At 35.0% G+C, this 24,140-nt stretch overlaps 2 protein-coding genes across 13 annotated transcripts in view; both read left to right on the top strand.

Moving 5' to 3' along the window:
- The first annotated feature begins 11,642 nt into the window (after nt 1-11,642).
- Nucleotides 11,643-24,140, top strand: part of LOC148872983 (uncharacterized) — a 43,539-nt gene continuing 31,041 nt past the window's right edge. For 2 of the 12 annotated variants that reach the window (XR_016108091.1, XR_016108094.1), the window contains exons 1-3: nt 11,656-11,846; nt 13,854-13,952; nt 14,084-14,184. Coding sequence is in view for 1 of the 12 variants with exons in the window: in XM_088973509.1 (XP_088829635.1) it covers nt 11,701-11,846 (146 nt within the window). In the remaining 11 variants the exon portion in view is untranslated. Of the gene's footprint in view, nt 11,847-13,853; nt 13,953-14,063; nt 14,185-24,140 lie in introns of all 12 variants that reach the window. The other 10 variants (XR_016108090.1, XR_016108093.1, XR_016108086.1 and 7 more) reach the window with 9 other exon arrangements.
- On the top strand, nt 11,845-13,265 carry LOC148872984 (uncharacterized). The gene has a single exon (XM_088973508.1). The coding sequence runs from the start codon at nt 12,137-12,139 to the stop codon at nt 12,941-12,943; it is 807 nt and encodes a 268-aa protein (XP_088829634.1). The 5' UTR covers nt 11,845-12,136; the 3' UTR covers nt 12,944-13,265.

The following is a 24,140-nucleotide window of genomic DNA, read 5'->3' on the forward strand; positions in this document are numbered from 1 at the left end:
CATTGCAATTAAACATTTTATTTTCATTGATAAAAAATTGAACATTTTATTTTCAAAATTATTAAGAAGACAACTATATATTCTAACAAATTTTCTCAGAAAGTCATTAAGAGTTTACGACCTTGAACAGGATATGCGAAGCCATAAAATCTTTTATCTTAATATTCAATCGAAAAGCCATGTCTACTGATGGCAATTGGCCAATAAGGTTTGCCAAATTGTTATTTTTTTATATGTATTACCAAATTATCTTCATTTTATGGGTTGTATTTGCTTGCATTGATAACTCTAATGCGTGGCTCATATTTGGTTATCTGCTTGGGCTTGGTTCATGCTTCTATTGATAACTCTAATGAAGTATATATAACTGATAGATATGTACATCATTGAACAACTTGTATGCCTTGGTGATTAATTTTGCATCTTATATTTCAGAATTTACTATCTTGATTTTGAAACCAATATGCAGATGATGAAAAGGAACATTTGGGTAATTCCAAACAATAAGGATTTTGCACAAAGCTTGAGACCTTAAGTTTCAACTCCAACCATCTATAGGAGGAGGCATCTTGAACCAGGTGGATCATCAGAGCAGCTACCTTCAGAATTCAGAAGCCTTCAAGTTATATTAGCTGATTATGATGACATCAATAGGGCTGTGAAACGAAAGCTCCTCGAGAAGCTCGGTTGTCAAGTTACTGTTGTTTCCTCTGGGTTTAAATGCCTTAGACTTAGGCCCTCTGGAACTTCGTTTCACATCATTCTTTTGGACCTCAATGTGCCCGAGATGGATGGCTTTGAAGTTGCATTTTATTTTAGAGGTTATTTTAAATCATTTTTATTTTTCTATTAAGATTTGTTCAAACTGGTTGTACGTAGATGTCTTACCCATGTATGACCCGGAACATGATACGATTTCTTCTATAATAAAGTTGGTTGATGTAAGGATGTTTATGGGAAAATTCCACTTTTATTTTTTAAATGTTTCTTTTATTTACAAAAAATAATTTTATATTGGATTTTAGTTTTAGTTTTTTTTGTTCTACTTTTAATAGTTTTACTAGCATTAATCAATAATAATTATTTAAAAACTTACATTCAGTTAAATTAATTAATTAATTACTTCCATTTCATTACATTAAGTGATATTTATTAACTCTATAAATAATCTCTCAGTACATGATTTTAAACGTAATCTTGGTAATTGCCCGTGCTTAGCACGGGCGCCTCTCTCCAGTTTATGTATTAAAAATCAATAAACATTATAATATGAATTTGAATTTAAATCGGATTGGATGGAACCAAATCCGAATCCGATCCGGCCTACATATTACTACTTTAAACACGAGAAAATTACCAAAACACAATAAAATACAACTTGACCATAACTAAAAAACACAAGAAAATACAACTAGAAACTAGAAACCCAAAAAGAACAACAAACACCAAAAGGATTTTGTCAGATTTTTCCTTGAAATTGTAGTTTGATGATTCTCAATTGTTTGTAATGCTTTCAATCTTGTGTTTTAGCTAGCATTGTGTGTTTTTCTTTGTAGGTTTTTGGTCTGTTTGGTTCATAGTCGAAATCATAATTAAAATCCATTGAAATTGGAATTGCAATCTAAATTGGAATGTCTATTCCTCCCACGTGTTTGGTCCATATAGGAATTGGAATCAAATGGAATGGATGCTCATTCACAAGGGAGGGGGAGGGAATGGCCATTTCCCTAAGTAGGGGAATGTCATTCCACCAAGAATGAGAATGGGATTCCAATTCCATCCAACCAAATAATTGGAACCACAATAGACTATTCTAATTCTGATTCTACACCCCTATTTCCATGAACCAAGGACCCATATACTATTTTCCGTCAAGGTTACTAATCATACATCCTCTATCACCAAGCTTTGGGCAAGTTTCTTGACTAGTTAGCATTTAGGAAGGAAAGCAGCCTCAATACCTCCCAAGCATCACAATTACCCTCTAGTTGGTCAATCATTCATACACAAATCAGGTTTGTAAAACAATGAAGCAAACTAACCAAACAAACAAACCCATCATTGCACCAGAGCAATAACCCACCACCACCTCAACAAAGAAACTCATCATTGCACTCAAGATTTTTGAGCAAACGCTCAATACATATCCCACAAAATATTTTAATCGTTATCTTTTAAAACCCAATTCATATTGAGAGAACATCCAAATAAGGTCGTAAATTAGGCATAGGTTGAACCACCATGTGGACGAATGTGAAGGATGTAACTGGTCGGGCAAACGACCACCACATGGCATCAAATTGGCCGAACTAAGGAGCAGTGATCAAGGTTCAAAGTATCGGAAATGCCAAGTATATTGCAAAGGCAATTTTAAGATACGTAGCGAGATACGCCTTTGATACGTATGTGTATCGGAGAAAAACTAAAATACGCATAAATATGCTTGAAAACACTATAAATACTTTAATAAATCATAAAAATACATCAATAATACTAAATATAAAACCTCAATGATGTGTATATACATTAAATTAATATATTTTAGTGGTTTTATGAAGAAATATATTATAGCTAATCATAATTTCATTAAAAATCCTATGTTTAACTATATTTTATAAATTATAATTCTTAAGTTTTAATGTTTTATGGGATGAGAAAAACCCAACTCTCCTATCCAACCATAAAACATGCATTGACACAACTTCTATGTGAAAATATAATTAATAATTATTTTATTATTTAAATAATTATTATTTATTATTCATTTTCAAAAATTATAAAAAATAAATAAACATTATATAATATATTCAAAAATTAGTTATTAAATAAGAAATTTCAATTGGTCTATGGATATGGTAGATCATCCATAGAATTATAATATCTTCAATTGTTATGATTAAATGATAAAATATAATTAAATATTATTTATTTTTTAAATTCTTAAAATATAAAAAATAAAAAATAAATAAAATATATATATATATATATATATTAAAGAAGAAATTTTAATTGCTCTATGGATATGATAGAGAAATCCATAGATTTAAAACATATTTAGTCTATATAGGCAAAGAAATAAATTACATTTTTTATTTTTTTGTTAATTTATATTTTCCCCAAATATCTTCATGAAATTTCCATAAATTTACTGATAGCACAAAAAAAATGTGATTTTGAATGTAAGAAATCTAAATCAACATAAATTTAAACATTCAAAAAAAAAAAAGAAATCACAAGATATTATAAAAGATTGAAAAAATTATATTTTTTCAAAATTTGAAAAATCTTTAAAAAAAATAACGATTCACACTTGTTTCTTGCAAAATTTTGCAAATTTAGTACTCTAGGAATGAAGTTTGAAGTTTAGAGTCATTTGGGAGTGAAAGAAGGCTTATTTACGGGAAAAGAAGCTTGCTTTCACACTTTAATTTTTTAAAGTTTTTGGCCATATCTTTTTCATCGATACGCTATCGATACACCCCGATACACCCCTGATATGCCCACAATATGCCCCCGATACCCATGAAAAAAGATGAGCCGTCCAATTTTCATACGTACTCTGTATCGGTTTTTAAAAGATACGATACGATACACCCCATATCAGGCATATCGTATCGAAATTTTAAACCTTGGCGGTGACATGGCAGATTCCTATCCAATCGAAAGGCTAACATTGGTGCACATCGGAACCCCAAGAGTTGGTGCTAGCACCTCCTAGCTCCTCATTATTAATCCAAATAGCCTTAACCCAAGAGGCAAGTGAATTAGGTACAAATTTTTTCCAACTATCTCCTTTTTTCAAAAAATGAATGCAAAATAATAAAGATTGAACATGACAATATAAAGTGAAATATATACAAAAATTTCAAGATTAAATATGAAGACCAACAAGAATTATCAAGAGCAAACACAAGAATATAAAGAGCACACAAATAATTTATAGAGGTTTGGCCAAACCTGGCCTACGTCCTCTTCTCAAGCACACAACCTGAGAACTTCCACTATACCAATTGAACTTCCAATTGCTAGCAAAACCTTTACACCATATGGACTTTTGGGCACCAACAAAACCTTTACAATAGTTGGGCTTGCGGGTTACAGCAAGACATTTCTGGTGTTATCTCAACCTTTCACAACTAACAAACCACTGGTTATACAAAGGCATATAAGATATAAAATAATAAAAGCATAAACAAGTGTAAAGACTCTCAATAGACTCTCAACAGAACTATTTAGATTGCACAATAAGCACAAATAATGCTTAAGGTTCTTGCTCATTAACAAATTTCAAGTTTCTTAGTGATAAACACTTAAGCACAAATTACTCATTTTCTCTCAAAGATAACTCTCTCTCTCTCTCTCTCTCTTGCCCAAAAATCTCTTTTAAACACTTTTTGCTCTTTCAAATCTTTTCTGAATTCATTAATTCTTACTTTCTTGTTGTTATTCGCATGAGAACTTGCATATTTATGTTGGATTCAATATATAGCCATTATAAAGCCACTGGAGCTCTTCTTACTCAAATGAAAATGTTAAAAGATCATGTAAGAACAACTACAAGCTTCAAACAATTGAAAACTGAGAGCTAACAAAAATCACCTATGTGAAGTAGTCCATTACTTCAGCTATCAAAGTTGAAAAACTCTAATAAGAGCCTTGGGAGTTAACTACTAAGCTCGGTAGTTTATTCTTACATGCTACTCAAAATCTTTTTTCTAAAACAATTGACTATCAAGCTATAGTAATCGACCACTTCTCTTCCCTAGTCTCAACTTTCACGACTAATCGACTATTAGAGTGTAGTAGTTGACTACTTGCTATAATCACTAGTCTCTAGGATTAAGTTGTAAGAAAAGGTGGCCAAGTATATCTAAAATAAGCCCTTAGTGCATATGCAAACTACTTACATCAAGTTCTAGAAAGATTAAACCGAAAAGATTCTTTTAACTTGACTTATTTGTTTCTAACTTGATTCCTTCATTTTTTTCCATAGGAGGGGCTTTTTTTGTTGTCTTCATTAGAGATGTTTCTTGCTTTTTCTTAATTTATGCTTTGTCAATATGAGGACTCAAAGAAAATGTCTGCAAACTCTCATACATATCAATATTATCAATGAAATTGTTATCATCAAAACACATAAGGTTAGTAATGCTAACACTTGTCTCACTCTTCGCATAACATACCACACACACTCTTAATGGCTTGGGCAATGGCCGCCTTGAAGATTGACATGTGTCACACGTAGCAAGAAGCATAACGATACTCCCCAACACGTATATAAGGATACGCCACCCAAGGTGATACCTTCTTCACACTAGCTCTCAACTCTCTACATTGCTCTCTTGCTCATCTAAGCTCTTCATGTATTGGTTATCATACTAGCTTAATTTGTCCATCTTGGCAATAAATTCATCTACTGCTTGTCCACCTCAATTTGGATAGCATTAGATCAGCAGTCCATGAGAATCTAAATGGAAAAGCCATATCTCTCTCATCATTTTTGCAACACTGATTAACATTAGATTAGCATTGTCTAGCATCAGATTAACATTGTCTACATTCAGTGTTGCTTTGTCTACTACAAAGGTATAATATATGGCGGTTATAGCGAGGAGCCTTTATGGCCAAGAGGTTTGATTGGTGATCTGAGATTATAGCAGGATGCTACTATTGTCTACTATGACATCCATAGTGCCATGCGTTTAACTAAAAATCAAATGTACCATGACAAAAACCAAGCACATTGATGTTCAATTCAACTACATTAGGGAGATTATGTTACAAGGAGTTGTAGTAGTAAAAATTTCTACAGCTAAAAATCTTATAGACATTGTGACGAAGGCTCTTCCTATCGCTAAGTTCGGGCATTGCATGGATTTGGTTTAGATTTATAGCATAAGGTGTTTATCCCATGGGTCTTGAGGTAGAGGTGGAGAGTTTCTATTGTTAGTGTGTGACTTGAGGGAATTCAAGTCAAGGTGGTTATTTGTTAAGGGGGTGTTCTTTTTTCTTTTTTTTTTTTTTTGGATTTTGAGGGGGTGGGGGGGAGTTGGTCAATTGGATTTTTACTCCCATTTACTAAGAATCCCATGTTCATTTTTCAGATTTATGTGATGACTTAAGAAAGTTTACTTTTCCACCTGGGGGGAAAGTTGCCAACACTTGAATGGGACAAAAATGCCCCTTTTAATAATGGATTTGTATGGTTAAAATGATCATTACCTTGTTTACCTACGAAATAAAAGAATGTGGGTAAATGCACTTACTCGGTAAGTGTTTGCCAAGTAATTGCATTTACCCGGATAAGTAACTTACTAATAAGTAAAAAGGGCCTAAGCGTGATCTCACTCATAGACTCGAAAACCTCATTGTGATATACAAAGGTTGCTAGTTATCAATCTCGCATATAGGCAGATCTTGCGGACATTTTTATTAGTATTGTTTTTTCTATAGGAACTAACATTGATAGTAATGTATGGGTATTTTGGGCATTTTCATGCCTGTTTTTAGAAGATGCTAGCAAAAGGGGTCTATTTGCAACTATAAGAAAGTTCAAGGGAAGTAAGTGCAATTACCAAACTTTAGGGCAGGTTTCAACAACAGCTAGAAGCTTCAGGGGGAGGTTTCATCAATTTATTTTTACCCTTAAAAAATTACTTTCACATGCAAACAGATGATGGGTTGGTAATGGAGGGGACGTTTTTGTCCAATAACACTACCAATAGGAGAGGTATTTTATCCCTAAAGTGAAATTTTAGTATTTACCATAAACAATGAGGTAGGTTTATAAGCCTTTTATATCTATATTATAACATCTTTTATGTGTTAAAATGTATTTCATTATTGCGAGTGAAAGTTCAAGTCCTTTAACACTACATTGTTCCACCTCAAGGTGGTTTTCTGTAATTTTCCCAAACTACAAAGGTGCAATAGATAGCTAATAGTCATGTTGATGATGATGACTAGGGTGAGCAACTGGTTTATTTGGTTAGAAGCCAAGCCAAATAAACCAAAAAAGTAAAGCCAAAATTTAAAATGGAAAACAAAACTAAAAATTGAAATAAATGAAACCTAAATTTTTGGTTTGGCTTTCGGTTAAAACCGAGTTTCTTTAATATATCAATACACATTTACATATTATTATTATTATTATTATATAATGTAGGGAAAATTCTAGATTAGTACCTAAACTTCAAAACATGCCACTACAGTACCTAAACTTTAAAAAACTATGCAATTTAATCCCCATTGTTAGTAGTCAATCAGTTATTTGTATCACATGATAACATATGCGACTTAAAAATTTTGAAAATGTCAAAACTACCAGAAAGGTGCTAAAATAAAGATCTGTAAAACAAAGGAATATTTCTTGAAGAAAATAAGAAAGGAGAAAAGGAAGAGGAGATTTTAAAGAGAAAAGAAAGCAACAATGTTGGTCGTCCTCTTCACTATTATTTGTATTCTAAAATAATAAAGATTATAAAGACCAAAATGCCCTTATAGGGCGGATAACACAAAACAACATCAAATAATTAAAATAACTACTCAAAAAAGACCCAACAAGAATGTTATGGTACCCACTTCATATCTAAACAATAAATAATAAAAAACTACCACTATAGACTACACAATTTGTCTAAAACCTCAACACTCCCCCCTCAAGTTAGGAGTAAACGTCACACATTCCCAACTTGCATAAATTATATTCAAGATTCTTCTTTGCAATCCCTTTGGTGAAGACATCAACCAATTGTAGTTTAAAATAAACATAATGCAAGCAAACTTCTCCAATTGTCACAATTTCTCTTATGAAATGCCTATCAACTTTGATGTGTTTAGTCCTGTCATGCTGAATTGGATTGTGGGCAATATTGATTGCAGTTTATTTGTCATAGTATAATATCATGGGCTCCTCAGCTTTTATTCCAATCTCAATTAGTAGAGATTTCAACCAAAGTAGTTCTGAAACACCATGAGCCTAAGATCTATATTGGCCTCTATATTTGATTTAGCCACAACTAATTGTTTTTCACTATTGAGACCAAGTTCCTCCCACAAAGGTAAATACCCCTGATGTAGATCTATTGTCATCTAAGCAATCTGTCAAATCTGCATCTATGTAGGATTCTTGCTTTAAATTTTCATGGTTTGAGAAAAGAATCCATCTACCAGGATACTTCTTCCAGTATGCAAGTATCATCACAATGGCTTCCTAGTATTAAACCTGAGGAGTATGCACATATTGACTCACAATACTAACATCATAGGAGATGTCTGGACGTGTCATACATAAATATAGTAGTTGGCCTACCATCCTTTGATATCTTCCTATATCCTTAACTAACTCACCATCCAAAACATTAATTTTATGGTTTGGATCAATAATTCCATACCCAAAAATATCATTACTACCTCCAACACCCAGACCCATATTACCAGTGGACTTCTGATCGGTACTCCAACTCTCTATTTTACTTCAAACAGTTTAAAAAGCATAAAATAGTTTGGTAGAGAGCCTCCAAGATCAAATTGATCTCACATACAAAGGTAACAAAACATTTACAGAAAAAGAAAACCCTATCTGGAGAGAAATCTCTTTCCTCTCACTGTCTTCCACCAGAGAAAAAAGTGAATCGGCTACTCCAGAAGGCCTAGAAACTCTAGAAACCTAACCACCCCCATAGAATACCTAGAAAAGTCCAACAGCACCTGAGCGCCCAAGATCAAATCAAAATTGAGGAGTCAAACTTGACTAGGACTCTTCCTCACACTCCATTTATTCATGATTTTGATGACAAAACACAGATCACACCAAAAAATCCAAGAACTGGCAATTTGAAGTAAGTCAATCAACCCTTTATCTCCTCATGCGATTGACTGATCTAGGACTGCATAGAAAAAAACTTCAAGAAACCCTAGCTGAGCTCTGATACCAAGTAGAAAGGTGCTAAAATAATGATCTTAAAAGAAAAGAATATTTATTAAAGAAGAAGAGGAGAAATAAGAAAATAAAGAGAAGGGATTTGAGATAGAAAAGAGAGCAATAATGTTAGTCGCCCTCTTCACTATTATTTATAGTATAAAATAATAAAGAGTACAAAGACCATTATGCATTTATAGGGCAGATAATACATAAAACAACATAAAACAATTAACATAACTGCTTTGAAAGGACCCAACAAGAGTGTCGTGGTCCCCACCTCCTATCTAAACAATAAATAATAAAAAAAACTACCACTATAGACTACCCAATTTATCTAAACCCTCAACACTACCCTTTGGAAGAAGACATTGTTCATTATTTTCTACCTTGAGACTAAACCAGAATAAACACTAGCAAATTGAACTCAAGGCAAATTCGGATTTGAAGCTTTGAATTTGAATTTGACACATGGAAGGGATTTTGCCATAGGGTATTTTCGAAAATGATATGAGACATGTTCGTTATTGTTTTACTTGAGTGCTATGTCTTTTACATTAAACAAGGGAAACATCATGAGAAAATGATTATTGCACGAAAAAAGATGGAAGAAGACTAGGATACAATAAATACTTTAAAATTGTAGTTTGATGAATTTTGTTTAAGTTAGTTTATGTAGGAGTGCTAGATGAAGAAAATTAAATGACACTTGTAAGGCATTCTTGTCATTTTACATGCCACTTAATGTTGGTTGATGATTTTGGACTAAACTAATAGTTTATGGGAGTTTAGGTAATGCAATAACATGTTTTGAAGTTCGGACTACGCCTACAGTATATGGTACTAATATGGAATTTTCCCTATAATTTATTTTAGATATTCTATATAATATATATACTGTAAATATGAAGTTTACTTAATTTGATTCTTTTCGATTTTAACCGAAACTGAAACTAAAATTTTGTAAAGGGTCATTTACTAGAACACCCCCAATAGTTTCACATATTTACTTAAATCTAACCTATAGTTTGCATTTTACTAAAACACCTCTTATAGTTTGAAACCTATTTACTTAATCGACATTTCATTAAGAACTATTTGTTTGTCATATGAAAATAGTAACATGATCATCTAAACTAAGTCATAAATGTTTAAGGGCATAGACTCATACTTGTTTATTCCAAAAGTACGCCTAAACCGAGTGGAAAATGTTAAAGGGTATGGATCTATGATTGTTTATTCCAAAAGTACCTCTAACACATTTTTTTTATAAGAAACAAAATTGACCAAAATAGAGAAAATAAAGTGGTTGTACGTGTTCTATTAGGGATAAAAATGACATTTTGTTTATAGTTTTTTTAGTTAAATTTATTTGAATGGGTGTTAGTCAAGGTTTAAAATTTCGATATGATACACCCGATATGGGGCGTATTGTATTGTATCTTTTAAAAACCGATACAGTATACGCATGAAAATTGGACGTCTCGTCTTTTTTCATGCGTATCGAGGGCATATCGTGGGTGTATCGGGGCGTATCGGGGGTGTATTGATAGCGTATTGACGAAAAAGATACAACCAAAAACTTAAAAATATTAAAGGGGGAAAACAAGTTTATTTTCCCCGAAATAAGCATTCTTTCACCCCTAAATGACTCTAAAACTCCAAACTTCATTCATTGAGTGCTAAATTTACAAAATTTTGCAAGAAACAAGTGTGAATCATTAATTTTTTTTTAAAGATTTTTTAAATGTTGAAAAAATAGGTAAAATTTTCAATCTTTTATAATATCTTGTGATTTTTTTCTTGAATGTTTAAATTTATGTTGATCTACATTTCTTACATTCAAAATCACAAATTTTTTGTGCTATTAATAAATTTATGAAAATTTCATGAAGATGTTTGGGGAAAATATAAATTAACAAAAAAATTGAAAATGTAAGTTTTTTCTTTGCCTATAAAGACTAAATATGTTTTAGATCTATGGATTTATCTATCATATACATAGAGCAATTGAAATTTCATCTTTAGTATATATTTTTATTTTTTATATTTTTAGAATTTAAAAAATATATAATATTTAATTATATTTTATCATTTAATCATAACAATTGAAGATGAATTAAAAATAAATAAATAATTGATTATATTTTATCATTTGATCATAATGAATGAATATATTATAATTCTATAGATGATCTATCATATCCACAATTGAAATTTCTTTTTTAAAAATTATTTTTTGAATATATTATATAATATTTATTTATTTTTTATAATTTTTGAAAACAAATAATAAATAATTATCAATTATATTTTCACATAGAAATTGTGCCAATGCATGTTTTATGGTTGGATAGGAGAGTTGGGTTTTTCTCATCCCATAAAACATTAAATCTTAAGAATTATAATTTATAAATTATAGTTAAGTATATGATTTTTAATAAAATTATAATTAGTTATAATATATTTTTCATAAAATCATTAGAATATATTTATAAATTTGATATATATCTTAATTTTTTTTGATATACATGCGTATCAATAACACATACACATCTTAAAATTGCTTTTCCAATAGACTACGTTTGTGACGTTTCGGATACTTTGAACCTTGGTGTTAGTATTAAAACTTAAAACTGTCATTTTCCACATTAATCTAATGAAATGTCGATTAGATAAATTAATTGCAAATTATAAAAAATGTTTTAACCGAGTTGGTCGTGGTCCCATAACGTGTTCTGGCCGCTTCTTTGTGGTGCTTGGCTTTGTGGAAGAAAGAAATGGCGGAGACGGTAGAGGATGAGAGAGAGAATTTGAGAGTGAAGAAAAAACTAAACCGCGCCGGCAACGCTATCTGCTTGGGGAAAATGCTTGGAAGAAGTGGCAAAACCGCCCGCTTGCTGTTTAAACTTGTTACATTAAATAGGTGCGCTTCGCTGGTACTTCGCTTTCGCCGTTTATTTTCTTTATTACTTTGCCCTTTGCCTTCACCAAGCAGGTAAGCTATATTTGTTACTTTACATTATAGAGAGAGGACTTTTTTTTTTTTGGCAATGAAAATAGAGAGAGGATTTGAGTGGATGGAAATCTCTAATTGATAAGATTGATAATAAAAGGACAACACCAATTACATTATGCCGAAACTTTTACTCTAGAGTTTGGAAAGGATATTGGGAATTGAATCTGGGGAAAGTGTCGAGGTCAGAATTGAATGGGATGGCTTACACTAGCTCCGAGTTTAATGTGCCTGAATTTTTTGTTTACAATCCAAATCCTTATGCTGGCGGTTATGATATCACTCAAACCTATGGAAAATCCCTTCCACCTTCGGAGGCGATTTGTTATCCTCGATCGAGTTCCGGTTCTATCTCCCCACCGAGCGATGAAAAGGTCGAATACACGGTGGAGCCACATAAAGGGAGCGGTAGACGTAGACCAAAGGGGACTTCGGAGGAAGAGCAGCTGCATTACGGTGACAGTGGGAATTGGCTTAATGGTCTCTACCCTTGGTATGATGATAATAGAGATCACATATTCTCTCATGACCATGGCAATGAATATGATGATAATGACTACGGAAGCGGTTATTGGAAACCTGTTGGCTCGTACCAAGGTAAGGAACAGGAGGATGACTATTTTGGGACTGGGGAAATGCAGCCTATTTATGATCACCATCCATGGTCTAGCTATGGGAATGGGTATGGATATGGATATGGAGGACAAGAAAATGGTTATGCCTATGCTGAACAAGAATCTCTATCTTCATATGGCTACTTTTTGGATGGGACTGGGATTTGTGCTGATCTTTTCGGTAATTTCCCGTGCTTGTCTCGCAAAGACCAAAAAAGATATTGTCAACAAGATGGAGAGGAACAAAGCTATGGTGATCAGTGGAAGGGAACTGCCGAGTATTTTTTTGGAACTTCGAATCCATATGGGGAAATAAGGGATCAAGGTATAACATATGGAGATCTTAGCCAAAAGTATTACTATGAATATCAGGAAGGACGTTACGACCAGTAGTGGCTTCTGAAGCTGCATCATCTTGGAGCTTATGAGGAAGTGTATCATTGATCAAAGATGTAAGGACCTTGTCATTGGCAAGCTTTGGGTTGGGGACGCTTCTAATACCACAAATGCAAAGGGATGTGGTGCTTAGCCCTGGCGAGCTCAGCAAAAAAATTTTGCAAAGTGGTGTCATAATCTTAAAATACCTCTTGAATAACATCCTACCCACTGTATTATCTAACGGTTGACATCTTTAATATCATATTTGGTTATTTGTATAAAACAATGAAATGCAAAATATAATGTACGAATATGATCATCTAAGTTTTATCTGCTACATGTTATAATGGTGAATGGTGTTCAAATTGCTCCATAGTCATTGCCATTGTTTTTGTTAGAAAACTTGCAAGTTGATAAAATCTTTGTTAAGAAAAAAAAAGACATGCTCTAATGGAAGCTGCATGGCCTGGAAAGTAGAGCATTGAGTGACTTTGGGGACAGGACCACAAAATTGGATTGATATGATTTGCTATAAAGTGCAATAACTGGTCTTTTTACTGAGCCTGTTTTCTGAAGTCATCACTTCCAAGAGTGTTGCCCACTAGTTAGTTATCTGTCTATCATGATTTGTTCTTCAATTTGATATTAGCACTTTCTTTTTTTGATAAATGAAGAATTTAAGATTCACACACTACAAGCATCTGTTGGAGAGATGTGAGATGTGATCTATCCCAATAAAGTAATTGATATTAGCACATTGATCATAGGTTAACCAAATTATTTCTTTAAATCTGTAAAGTGAAAGTGATTGCATTAAACATTAGTGCTTTTCCAAGTTGATTGCATTCATTATCTCATTGGGCTAGAAGAAGAGTAATATGCTCCAGATACATTAACATGTCCCACTGTCTACTTGGATTATCAGTCATGCTTTGATAGTTCCCATTAATCTCAATGAAGGCGCACACCATTTGAAGATCACAAAAAAATGCAGTCTTGAGTGAAGACTTCAAGGATTCTAAAGGTTTTTCCTGCAAACCCAAACTAAATAAGTTTATAACTGGACATTCATCAAAAAAAAGAAAAATTCTATAACTGGAGCATAAGGTTCACTAACAGAAGTTTTTTATAATAGTTAGAAGTAGTCCATTTCAGGGTGAAAGGAAGATGCCCAGAATGTTTTCTTTTGGCATGAGGATGTTACATGGCAGTTGGCTGATTGGGGTTAACTTACACGGTTTCTTGTGGTCTAAAAGGTATTTTTGCCATTTTATTTATTGATTTCTGGTTCTGACTTTATAATTCATTAATTTAGTTGTTTTCAAGTTCCAAAATTGATGGTTGGTAGGCTTCAAATTATAGTGTTTTCCCTCTGTTGGCTGCAATGGCATTATCTTAACTATGGTGAACAGTGTTCTTAATGGTACTCTTTTTTTTAAAATCTATAATTTGCCATCTTGTCATCTTTTTGAAACTGAAGTGAAATCTTGAGTCTTTTGCTGCCTCTAATGATTGTTGAATGTTTCCCATCACCCTTAGAGTGATTCTCGTGTTTTTCTTTTTCTCACCTTTCTGTAATATTTTTTACTAGTGATGCTTACTATAGCTTCGTGAAGTTGCAGTATCCAGTCCATTACAGGGCCAGCTTGGTCAAGAGTGTTATGTACTTATGTTCTATATCCCAAAAGAATCATCATCATCATCATCATCATCTAAAACTTATCCCAACTATATGGGGTTGGCTACATGAATCATGTTTCACCATTCCGATCCGTTTAATGCCATATTTTTTTGAGTTATAACAGAAATTTTATTACTGAAAATCAGAAACTGATACAAAGTGCAGAAAATGGTTAACTGAGATTTTGAGATTACAGTTAACTCTACCTAATCATACCTTGATACAAATGCTCTGCCCATCCTGTAAAGAGACTGGGCTGAATGGGCCCTAACAGCCTTTCGTGTGATATCTTTTATTTTATCTTATATTTTATGTTGATGGGCCTCACTTAATGGGCCTGTTATTTGTTCTTATTTTATTTTCTTTATGTAACTGCCAAGCTGGCCGCCCACTTAAGGGTATACTTGTCATCATCAATTTTTTAGAGATTAATAAAATAGGGTTAGAGGAGAAGGGTGATTGATTCGACTTCTTCTTCTCTTACCTCACTTAATGGACCTGTTATCTGTTCTATTCTGCTAATCACTAAGTTTAATCTTGATATTAGAGGACTGATTTACATCTTGGTATCAGAGCAGGTTCAGTTCCTCTTCCTTCTTTTTTCTTTGTTCCTGTACACTCTAAAATCAAGAGAGTGTATGGAGAGATAGGTTCTCTATAGTATAGAGAATCACTTGCCTAGTTGGTAGAAGGGTTTGGAGTGTTTAGTTCTGGCCAGATTTTGCCAAGAAGTGATGCTGTTTTGCTACTGCCCAAAACCCTAGCCGACTAAAGAGTTGCGAGGTTACCAGGAAGGTGAAACTTGGGGGTAGCGCTCTGTGCTTGGGAGGTGTCTTGTGACTGCTAAAGGAGGGTGGTTCAGGTTTGGGTTAGTCTGGTGGGTGCGACAGTGTCTTCTCTCTTCCTTCCATCTACTGGACGAAGCAAAACCCTAGTTTTTCAAGCACCCAAGTTCTGGTTTGACTTCAAGTAAGTTTACATAGTCAAAATTTTCTGTTCTTTGATTTCCATTTGATTAATGGAGGCATACGGAAGTGAGTTCAAGCAGGTGCCAGTTTCTGGACCTGCTTCAGTAGATTCCATTTTGACTGGTGTTACCGCAATTAAGCTAGATGGGACGAACTATCTTGCTTGGGCATAGTTTATAAAAATCTATGTTTGTAGTAGAGGAAAACTCGGGTATCTCACAGGTAGCAAGGTGAAACCCGAAGAGACAAACCCTGAATTTGAAAGATGGATGCAAGAGAACTGTACTGTTATAGGATGGTTAGTCAACTCTATGCAACCCCATATAAGCCAGCACTATCTCTAGATGTTTTCGGCTAAGGAGATATGGGACAGTGCAAATGAGACCTATTCACAGTAACTGAATGTTGCCAGAGCATACAAATTGAAAAGTGATGTGAAGAACCTGAGACAGGGGGAGAAGAGTGTGGCAATCTACTACTCTATACTAAAATCCCTATTGTAGGAAATTGGTGTTATGGAGACAGTGGTATGGGAGAGTAAAAAGGAAGCTGAAATGTATAGAGAGCTAGTGGAGAGAAATAGGGTGTTTGAGTTTCTCATTGGACTCAACCCTGAGTTTGATATTATTAGACAGAACATTTTGGCCAAGGATGAGGTTACTCTTTCACAGACATATGCTATGATAAGTAGTGAGGAGAGTAGGCGGAAGATGCAGTTGCAGAGTCCATCTACAGAACATTTTGCACATGCGGGAATGAAACTGAAGGGCCTTATTGAGAAAAGAGAGCAGATGTGTGAATATTGCAAGAAACCACGACATACAAAGGACACCAGTTGGAAGCTTCATCCTGAACTTCTTCCTGATAGGCTTAAGAACAATAATAACCCTAAGAAGGGTAGTCAGGTGGGAAAATCCAAGATTGCTAATGCTGCTACAGTGCCTGAAGGGGGAAGTAAGGAAAGCGAAGAAAAATCAACTATTGAGCAGTTGGCTGCAATGAAGCTGGATTTTGAGAAGTATGGGAGGCTCCTAAATCACTTGGAAGCTACGGTTTTTTCAACTCACCCTTCCAATAGTACATCATCTTCATCGGCTTTTGCTCACTTAGGTATTCGTGCTTCTACGGATCATGCTTTAGCTTCAGGTAATCATAAAATCCCTTGGATTATTGATTCCGGTGCATCATACCATCTAACCAGCCTATTTAACTTGTTTCGCTCATATCACCTCCTCTTTGGGAAAGAGAAAATATTCCTTGCTGATGGGTCCCTTGCCCCCATCTCTGGTAAAGGTGATATAAAGACCTCTGACACCCTGTTCTTATCTTCTGTTCTTCATGTCCCTAAGCTTAACACAAACCTCTTATCTGTTAGTAGCTTAACAAAGTCAATGAATTGCAGGATAACTTTCTTTCCCACTCATTGTGTTTTTTAGGACCTGCAGTCTCGGAGGATGATTGGGAGTGGCCATGAGGCGAACGGAATATACTTGCTGGGCACACCAAATCAAGCTTCGGGACCACCTGTCAGAGTCTGTTATCAAAATCTTATTATGTCATTTTCGGTTTGGTCACTTGTCCTTTTCTGCTTTGAGTCATCTGTTCCTAGATATGTTTAAAGGAGTGTCTTTATTGAGTCTTCATTGTGAATCATGTGAGCTGGCAAAACATTGTAGACATTCCTATTCAATTAGCAATAGAAGATCATTTTCTCCTTTCCATATTGTTCACTCTGATGTGTGGGGGCCATATCACATGCCAACCATGGGGGGTTACAGGTACTTTATCCTTTTTATTGATGATTATTCACGTTACACTTGGATTTATCTCATGAAATCCAGGGATGATGTACCAGCTATTGTGAAAAATTTTCATGAACTCATCATCATCTAGTTTAATACCCGTATCAAAATATTCCGCTCTAACAATGCTAAGGAGTATTTTGAGAGAACTCTCTCCACCTATCTTGAAACTTTTGGGGTTATTCATCAAAGTTCTTGTTCCTATACCCCACAACAAAATGGGGTGGTGGAAAGAAAGAACAGGCATGTGGTTGATGTTGCCAGATCCCTCATATTTGCATCCCATGTTCCTATAAACTTTTGGGGAGATGCTGTTCTTATTGCTACCTTTTTGATCAACCGTATGCCCTCTCGGGTCCTTGGCTTTAAAACCCCTTTTAGTCTTCTCTTCCCGGATGAGGATCTCTTTTCTCTTCCTCTTTGTGTGTTTGGGTGTACTTGCTATGTGCATATTCATAGTCACCAAAGGCACAAGTTTGAACCTATGGCTCATAAGTGCGTGTTTCTAGGATATGCTTCAACACAGAAGGGTTATTGCTGTTTTGATCCAGATCATGGCATACGCTTTGTATCTCGGGATGTCACCTTTGCAGAGTTGACTCCGTTCTTTAGTATTCCTCCTGAGGGGGAGAAATCTGATGAGTACTTCGCTATGTCTCCAGCTGTTCCTCTTTCCATCCCTTGTGAGTCCGATCATGGGGTGTCCACCTCTTCCACTAGACCTACCCCTGATGTCCCTGCTCCCCTTCTTGCTTCTGCTCCTGCTCTCCAAAGGTGGTACCAAAGGCAGGGATTCAGACATGTGTAGGTTGTTTCCACTCCTTCAGAAGAGCATCTTGCTACTCCCATCATTCCTGAGGAAACAGGTTAACCCTCTACTGACCCATCTCAGACTGTTCCAGACCTTGACCTTCCTATTGCTCTTCGCAAGGGCAAGCGGAAGTGTACAACACATTGTATCTCCAAACACTTATCTTATAGTCTTCTCTTCCCTTCCTACTACTCTTTTCTTGCCTCTATTTCTTCCCATGTGATACCCAGGTCTATACCGAAAGCTTTATCTCAAGCTGAATGGAGGGAAGCTATGATGACCGAATTTGATGCGTTGCATAAGAATCATACCTGGGATATTGTGGACTTGCCGGAAGGGAAGGAACCAGTGGGTTGTAAATGGGTGTTTACTATTAAATATCACTCTGATGGCTCTGTTGAGAGGTTTAAGGCTCGGTTGGTTGCTAAGGGTTACACCCAAATGTATGGCATTGACTATTTTGAGACATTTGCTCCTGTAGCTAAGATGACTTCAGTCAGGGTTTTATTTTCTCTAGCAGCTACTTTTGGCTGTCCCCTACACCAGTTCGATGTTAAAAATGCCTTATTGAATGGAGAATTGCATGAAGATTGTCTATATGTCTCTACCTCCAGGAGTGTATGGGAAAGAAATGAAAGGCAAGGTGTGTAAACTACATAAATCTATTTATGGTCTCAAACAATCTCCTCGGGCTTGGTTTGAGAGATTTTGGGCTGCTCTTGTCTCTTTTGGCTACATTCAAACACAATCTGATCATACACTGTTCTTGAAGAGAAATGACTCTCTGGTGACCTTCTTGATTGTTTATATTGATGATATTGTGGTCACGGGTAATGACATCAGTAAATTAAAAGCATTTCTCATCTCTGAATTTGAAATCAAAGATTTGGGAGATCTTCGGTATTTCCTGGGCATTGAAGTTGCTCGATCTAAGGATGGTATATTCATATCTCAGCGCAAATATGTCCTTGATCTTCTTGCTGAAACTGGTAAACTTGGAGCTAAACCCATCTCCACTCCCATTGATCCTAATCATAAACTTTCTGCCACAGACGGTGAACTTTTGTCTGATAAGGGAGTGTTTCAGAGACTGCTTGGGAAGCTGTTATTACCTTTTCATGATTCAGCCAGATATTTCCTATGCAGTCAGTGTTATCAGTTAGTTTATGCATTATCTTAGAGATACTCATTTAGCTGCTGCAGAAAGGGTTCTGTGCTACATGAAAGGTACTCCAGGGAAAGGTATTCTATTTGATAAGCATGGTCATATGAAGCTGGAAGCCTTTATTGATGTAGATTGGGCAGGCTGTATTGATGACAGAAGGTCCGCCTCTGGTTATTGTTCTCTGGTTGCTGGGAATATTGTGTCTTGGAGGAGTAAGAAACAATAAACAGTTGCTAGATCCTCAGCTGAAGCAGAATACAGGGCAATGGCTCATGGTGTGTCAGAATTACTATGGCTACGATCCCTTCTGGAGGAATTGGGGGTGGACTACGAGAAACCAATGATGCTCTATTGTGACAACCAAACTGCTATCAACATTGCACATAATCTTGTTCATGAAAAAACTAAGCACATTGAGGTTGATAGACATTTCATAAGGGAAATAGTCTTTTCAGGAGAAGTTTGTTTACCATTTATGACGTCAGAAGAGCAATTGGCTGATATCTTGACCAAGGGAGTTCCTAGGGGGAAATTGACACACTATATAAGCAAGCTGGGCATGATTGACATGTATGCTCAGCTTGAGGGGGAGTGTAAAGAGACTGGGCCGAATGGACCCTTACAACCTTTCGTATGATATCTTTTATTTTGTTGATGGGCCTCACTTAAGGGGCCTGTTATTTGTTCTTATTTTATTTTCTTTATGTAACTGCCAAGCTGGCCGCCCACTTAAGGGTATACTTGTCATCATCAATTTTTTAGAGATTAATAAAATAGTGTTAGAGGAGAAGGGTGATTGATTCGACTTCTTCTTCTCTTACCTCTTCTCTTCGCCATCTTCCTCTCTTATACAGCTATTCTGATCTGTTCTATTCTGCTAATCACTAAGTTTAATCTTGATATTTGAGGACTGATTTACATCTCATCCAACACTTTTGAGATCTCTCTGCCAATACAAGATCTCTCTGTCCATCCCTTGCCTTGCCAGCCCATCTGCTACTCCATTTGCTGATCTAGGTATTCAATTTATAGAAGCTCCCAACTCTTGAATTAACTGCTGCAATTCTCTTATGACCCTTTCGTATTAACCCTAAGCCAAGTTACCACCCGTGAATCACCTTTAGTAATAACATTCCTGAAACTTAACAATTTATCCCTCCCAATGCCTTGGAGGGCAGCAAAGACTTCTGCCATGGTAGAGTCTCCTATCCCTAATGGTCCTGAATAAAGTGCCGAAATATTTTCTTCATTTCGTAAAACACTACCAATCCTTGATTAGCTGGGGTTCCTTATGCAGTTATGCTGCAGCCGTCTAAGTGTAGTTTTACGGGATTGGGATAAGGAGGGGTCCTAACAGCCCTGGTCAAAACTTTACTGGCTGAAGAATCTGTCACTTGCTTCAAAATTCTCAAAATGTCATCCACTATGAATAATGAGAATAGCTTTAAAGTCTTGACCCAATGTATCATTCTGAATGTTATGTTCTCTATTGTCTCCTTTTGCTATCCTCTCCTTATTTTTGAATAAACTTGCATTTCTTTCTTTCCATTGGCACCAAAGAATAGCAACTCTTGTGCATCTGCAAAGGGTTTTCCTCTCTTCTTGGGGGGTTGAGAGTCAAGAAACAATCTCTTCAGGTCCAAGGGAGGAATCCACCTGCCATCAAATAGAGAGATGAAAAAATTCCAAGTAGTATTTGCAAAGCTACAGGAGATTAGTAAGTTGAAAGAGTTCTAACCACTTGACTGTGGGGTGATAGACACTAGAAAGGTTTTCTCTTTTGCAGCTTCTCAAATGAATTAATTTTGTTATGAAATGCCTCAGCTAATCTTAAGTGGAACCGGTCCTCTCCAAATGGCCTTCATGAAGAAAGAGGGAAGGGGTGGTTGAGGGTCTCTTCCTAAGGTAGAAAAGAAGGAAGCACAAGAGAAAGAGCCAAAGGTAGGGGTGCTCATAAATAACTTAAAAACCAAGCCGAACCAATGGAACCAAACCATAAAAATTGGTTAATTGAACCAATCAATTTAGTTTTGGTTAACCTATATGAAAAAATGACGGCTAACTGAACCAAACAATATGTATATAATGTATATTTATAATTAGCTATTTATAGTATATAATATATTTATAATATATTATATATTCCTTTCAAAAAATAATATATTATATATTATATATATGTATAATATAATATATTATATATGTTTATAGTATTTATATTATATATTTATTTATAATATATATTATAAATATAAAAAATTGAAAAACTAAAGAATTGAATTGGTCAACCAATTGATATGGTTTAGTGTTGGTTTAGGACCAATGTTTAGAGAACCGGACCAGACATAAAACCATGATGATGTGGCATATACATATATATACTAGAGGTTCTATAAGTATTATATATAATATATTTTACAACTTTTAATATACTTAAATATGGCATTTTGATGGCAAGTTCCTTAATTTTTAAAGCAAATGATTAGGGTTCAAGTCTCTTAATTTACATTTTCTTTAAAATACATGCATAATAAAGTAATATGTTTAATAAAATCATTAATTAACACAATTTAAGAGGTGGACTAATGGTAATTAAGCAATATATGAAAATAAGAGATCATGGGTTCGAATCTTGCTAAGCACATTTTAAAATTTCTATTAGTTGAGGACGCGGGTGGTTTCATGAAACCGGGACTGGTTCACCGGTTTTCTGGTTAAACTGGCCGGTTAGTTGGTTGTCATCAATTTTTTAACGAAAACAAATGCGGCTATTGGGGTATGACTGAACCGGTCAAGGTCCTGGGCCACGGTTCAGCCGGGCCAATTGGCTGGTCCAGTCTGGTTTTCTAAACACTATTTCGGACAATGTAGAAATTGAAGGGACCGGTTCGATTTCAAAAAGATGCCCGTGGTTCGGTTAACCAAATTGTGAGCACCCAAGGATCTAGCTTTTGGAGTCGGAAGAGTTGGGGTTAATACAATATCTTAGGTTTCATAATCCCTAATCCCTCGATGTATCCCAAGATCCCAATTTAGACCAAGGTTAGATACCGACACCAAATAATCTTTATTAGAGGCAAGAGAAAAGGTATCAGTCTTGAGTGGTACATCCACCCACCACAAATCCTTCCAAAATTTTGTTTTGGTCCCAAAAGTAACATCATACTTGATAAATAGATGATATAGCTTTCCATGGGGTTGAGAGAGAAGCTTTCAAGCTAAAACCTGCATCCCAACCATTAAGCTTAAGTCTGGGTGCTTTTAATTACCTCATGACACAAATTTTCCAAGTCAATGGGAATTACCATGGTTTGAAATGTCCATAAATTTCCTAATATTTTCATGAAATATTTTCATTTATATGGGTAGTGACATGAAAAAATTACTAGAATTGATACATTCCCTAGTGAACACTACCGGTACTATAGTGGAGTTCAAGAGATAGTATTATAACATAATTCGTTGACAATATTGTAGATGTGTGGAACAACAATATTATTACCTTCCTAATGTACATGTTTACCACATAGAGTCAGCTTAATATTCATTTCAAACATAAAAGTTAAATTTTAGTTTTCTGTTTGTATAGTAGACTACTTGGTTGATCTACTAGAATCATTTGCAATTTCTCTGAGTTTAAATTTTGCTTGAACTCATTTTATCATGTAATTTTGAGTCTTAAAGTTTATAGGAAAATTTCACAATGTATTCTTTTGTTTATAACTTTAGTTTCTTATCTTTGTTTAATGATTTGGAGCAAGATAATAATTTGAAAGGGTCTACCTATGCTTCTTTTATCATTTCATAAGATATTATTATATATTTTTTTGCATATTTTACAAATTTCCACCATGTCTAACTTCTACAATATTTCTATACCATATTTTATATTTGGATGATTAACATTACTGCCGACACCAACATTTTAAACCTTGGAAACCGCCATATCCATTTCCCCAACAAGGAAGTGTTTTATCAATGTTCAGAGAACTGGACCAGGCATAGAACCAAAGAGGGGAGAGGTTCAAATGAGGTTGAACCGTGATGATGTGGCATACACACACATATATTAGAGGTCATATATTGATGGCAAGTTCCTTAATTTTTAAAGCAATTGATTAGGGTTCAAGTCTCTTAATTTACATTTCCTTTAAAATATATGCATAATAAAGTAATTTGTACAATAGTATTCATTACTTAACACAAGTTAAGAGGTGGGCTAATGGTGATTAAGTAATATATGAAAATAAGTGGTCATGGGTTCGAATCTTGCCAAGCATATTTTAAAATTTGTACTAGTTAAGGACCTGGGCAGTTTCATGAATCCGGGACCAGTTTGTTGGTTTTCCGGTTAAACCGATTGGTCAGCCAGTTTTCATCGATTTTTAATGAAAGCGGTTATTGGGGTATGTTTGAACGGACCAAGGTCTCGGGTCGTGGTTTAGTCAGTCCGGTCCGATTTTCTAAACACTGTGTTTTTAAGTGTCACTCTACCTGAATCCAAACCACCAGCCTCTTTGTCCATACAAACCGTTTTCCAATTAATCAAATTGTCTTTCTTAGAATCCCCTGGTTCCCACAAAAAGTTCCTCATAAACTTTTGAATATTGCAATCTGGTTCCCTTTGGAATTGGAGGTCGATTAAGGATGGGAGTGGGAACATTTGTGGCTTGTTTTCGGGGCCTATTGATCATGGTGATGTTGAAAGGACTGAAACTTTAATTAAACATGATCGAATCAGTTACAGTTGCTGGCTGTAATCAGCCCAACTCGAGAACCGGTTTT

This window comes from Nelumbo lutea, chromosome 2 (genome assembly GCF_056320005.1).
Source record: "Nelumbo lutea isolate HS-2025 chromosome 2, American lotus-T2T, whole genome shotgun sequence".
NCBI lineage: Eukaryota > Viridiplantae > Streptophyta > Magnoliopsida > Proteales > Nelumbonaceae > Nelumbo > Nelumbo lutea.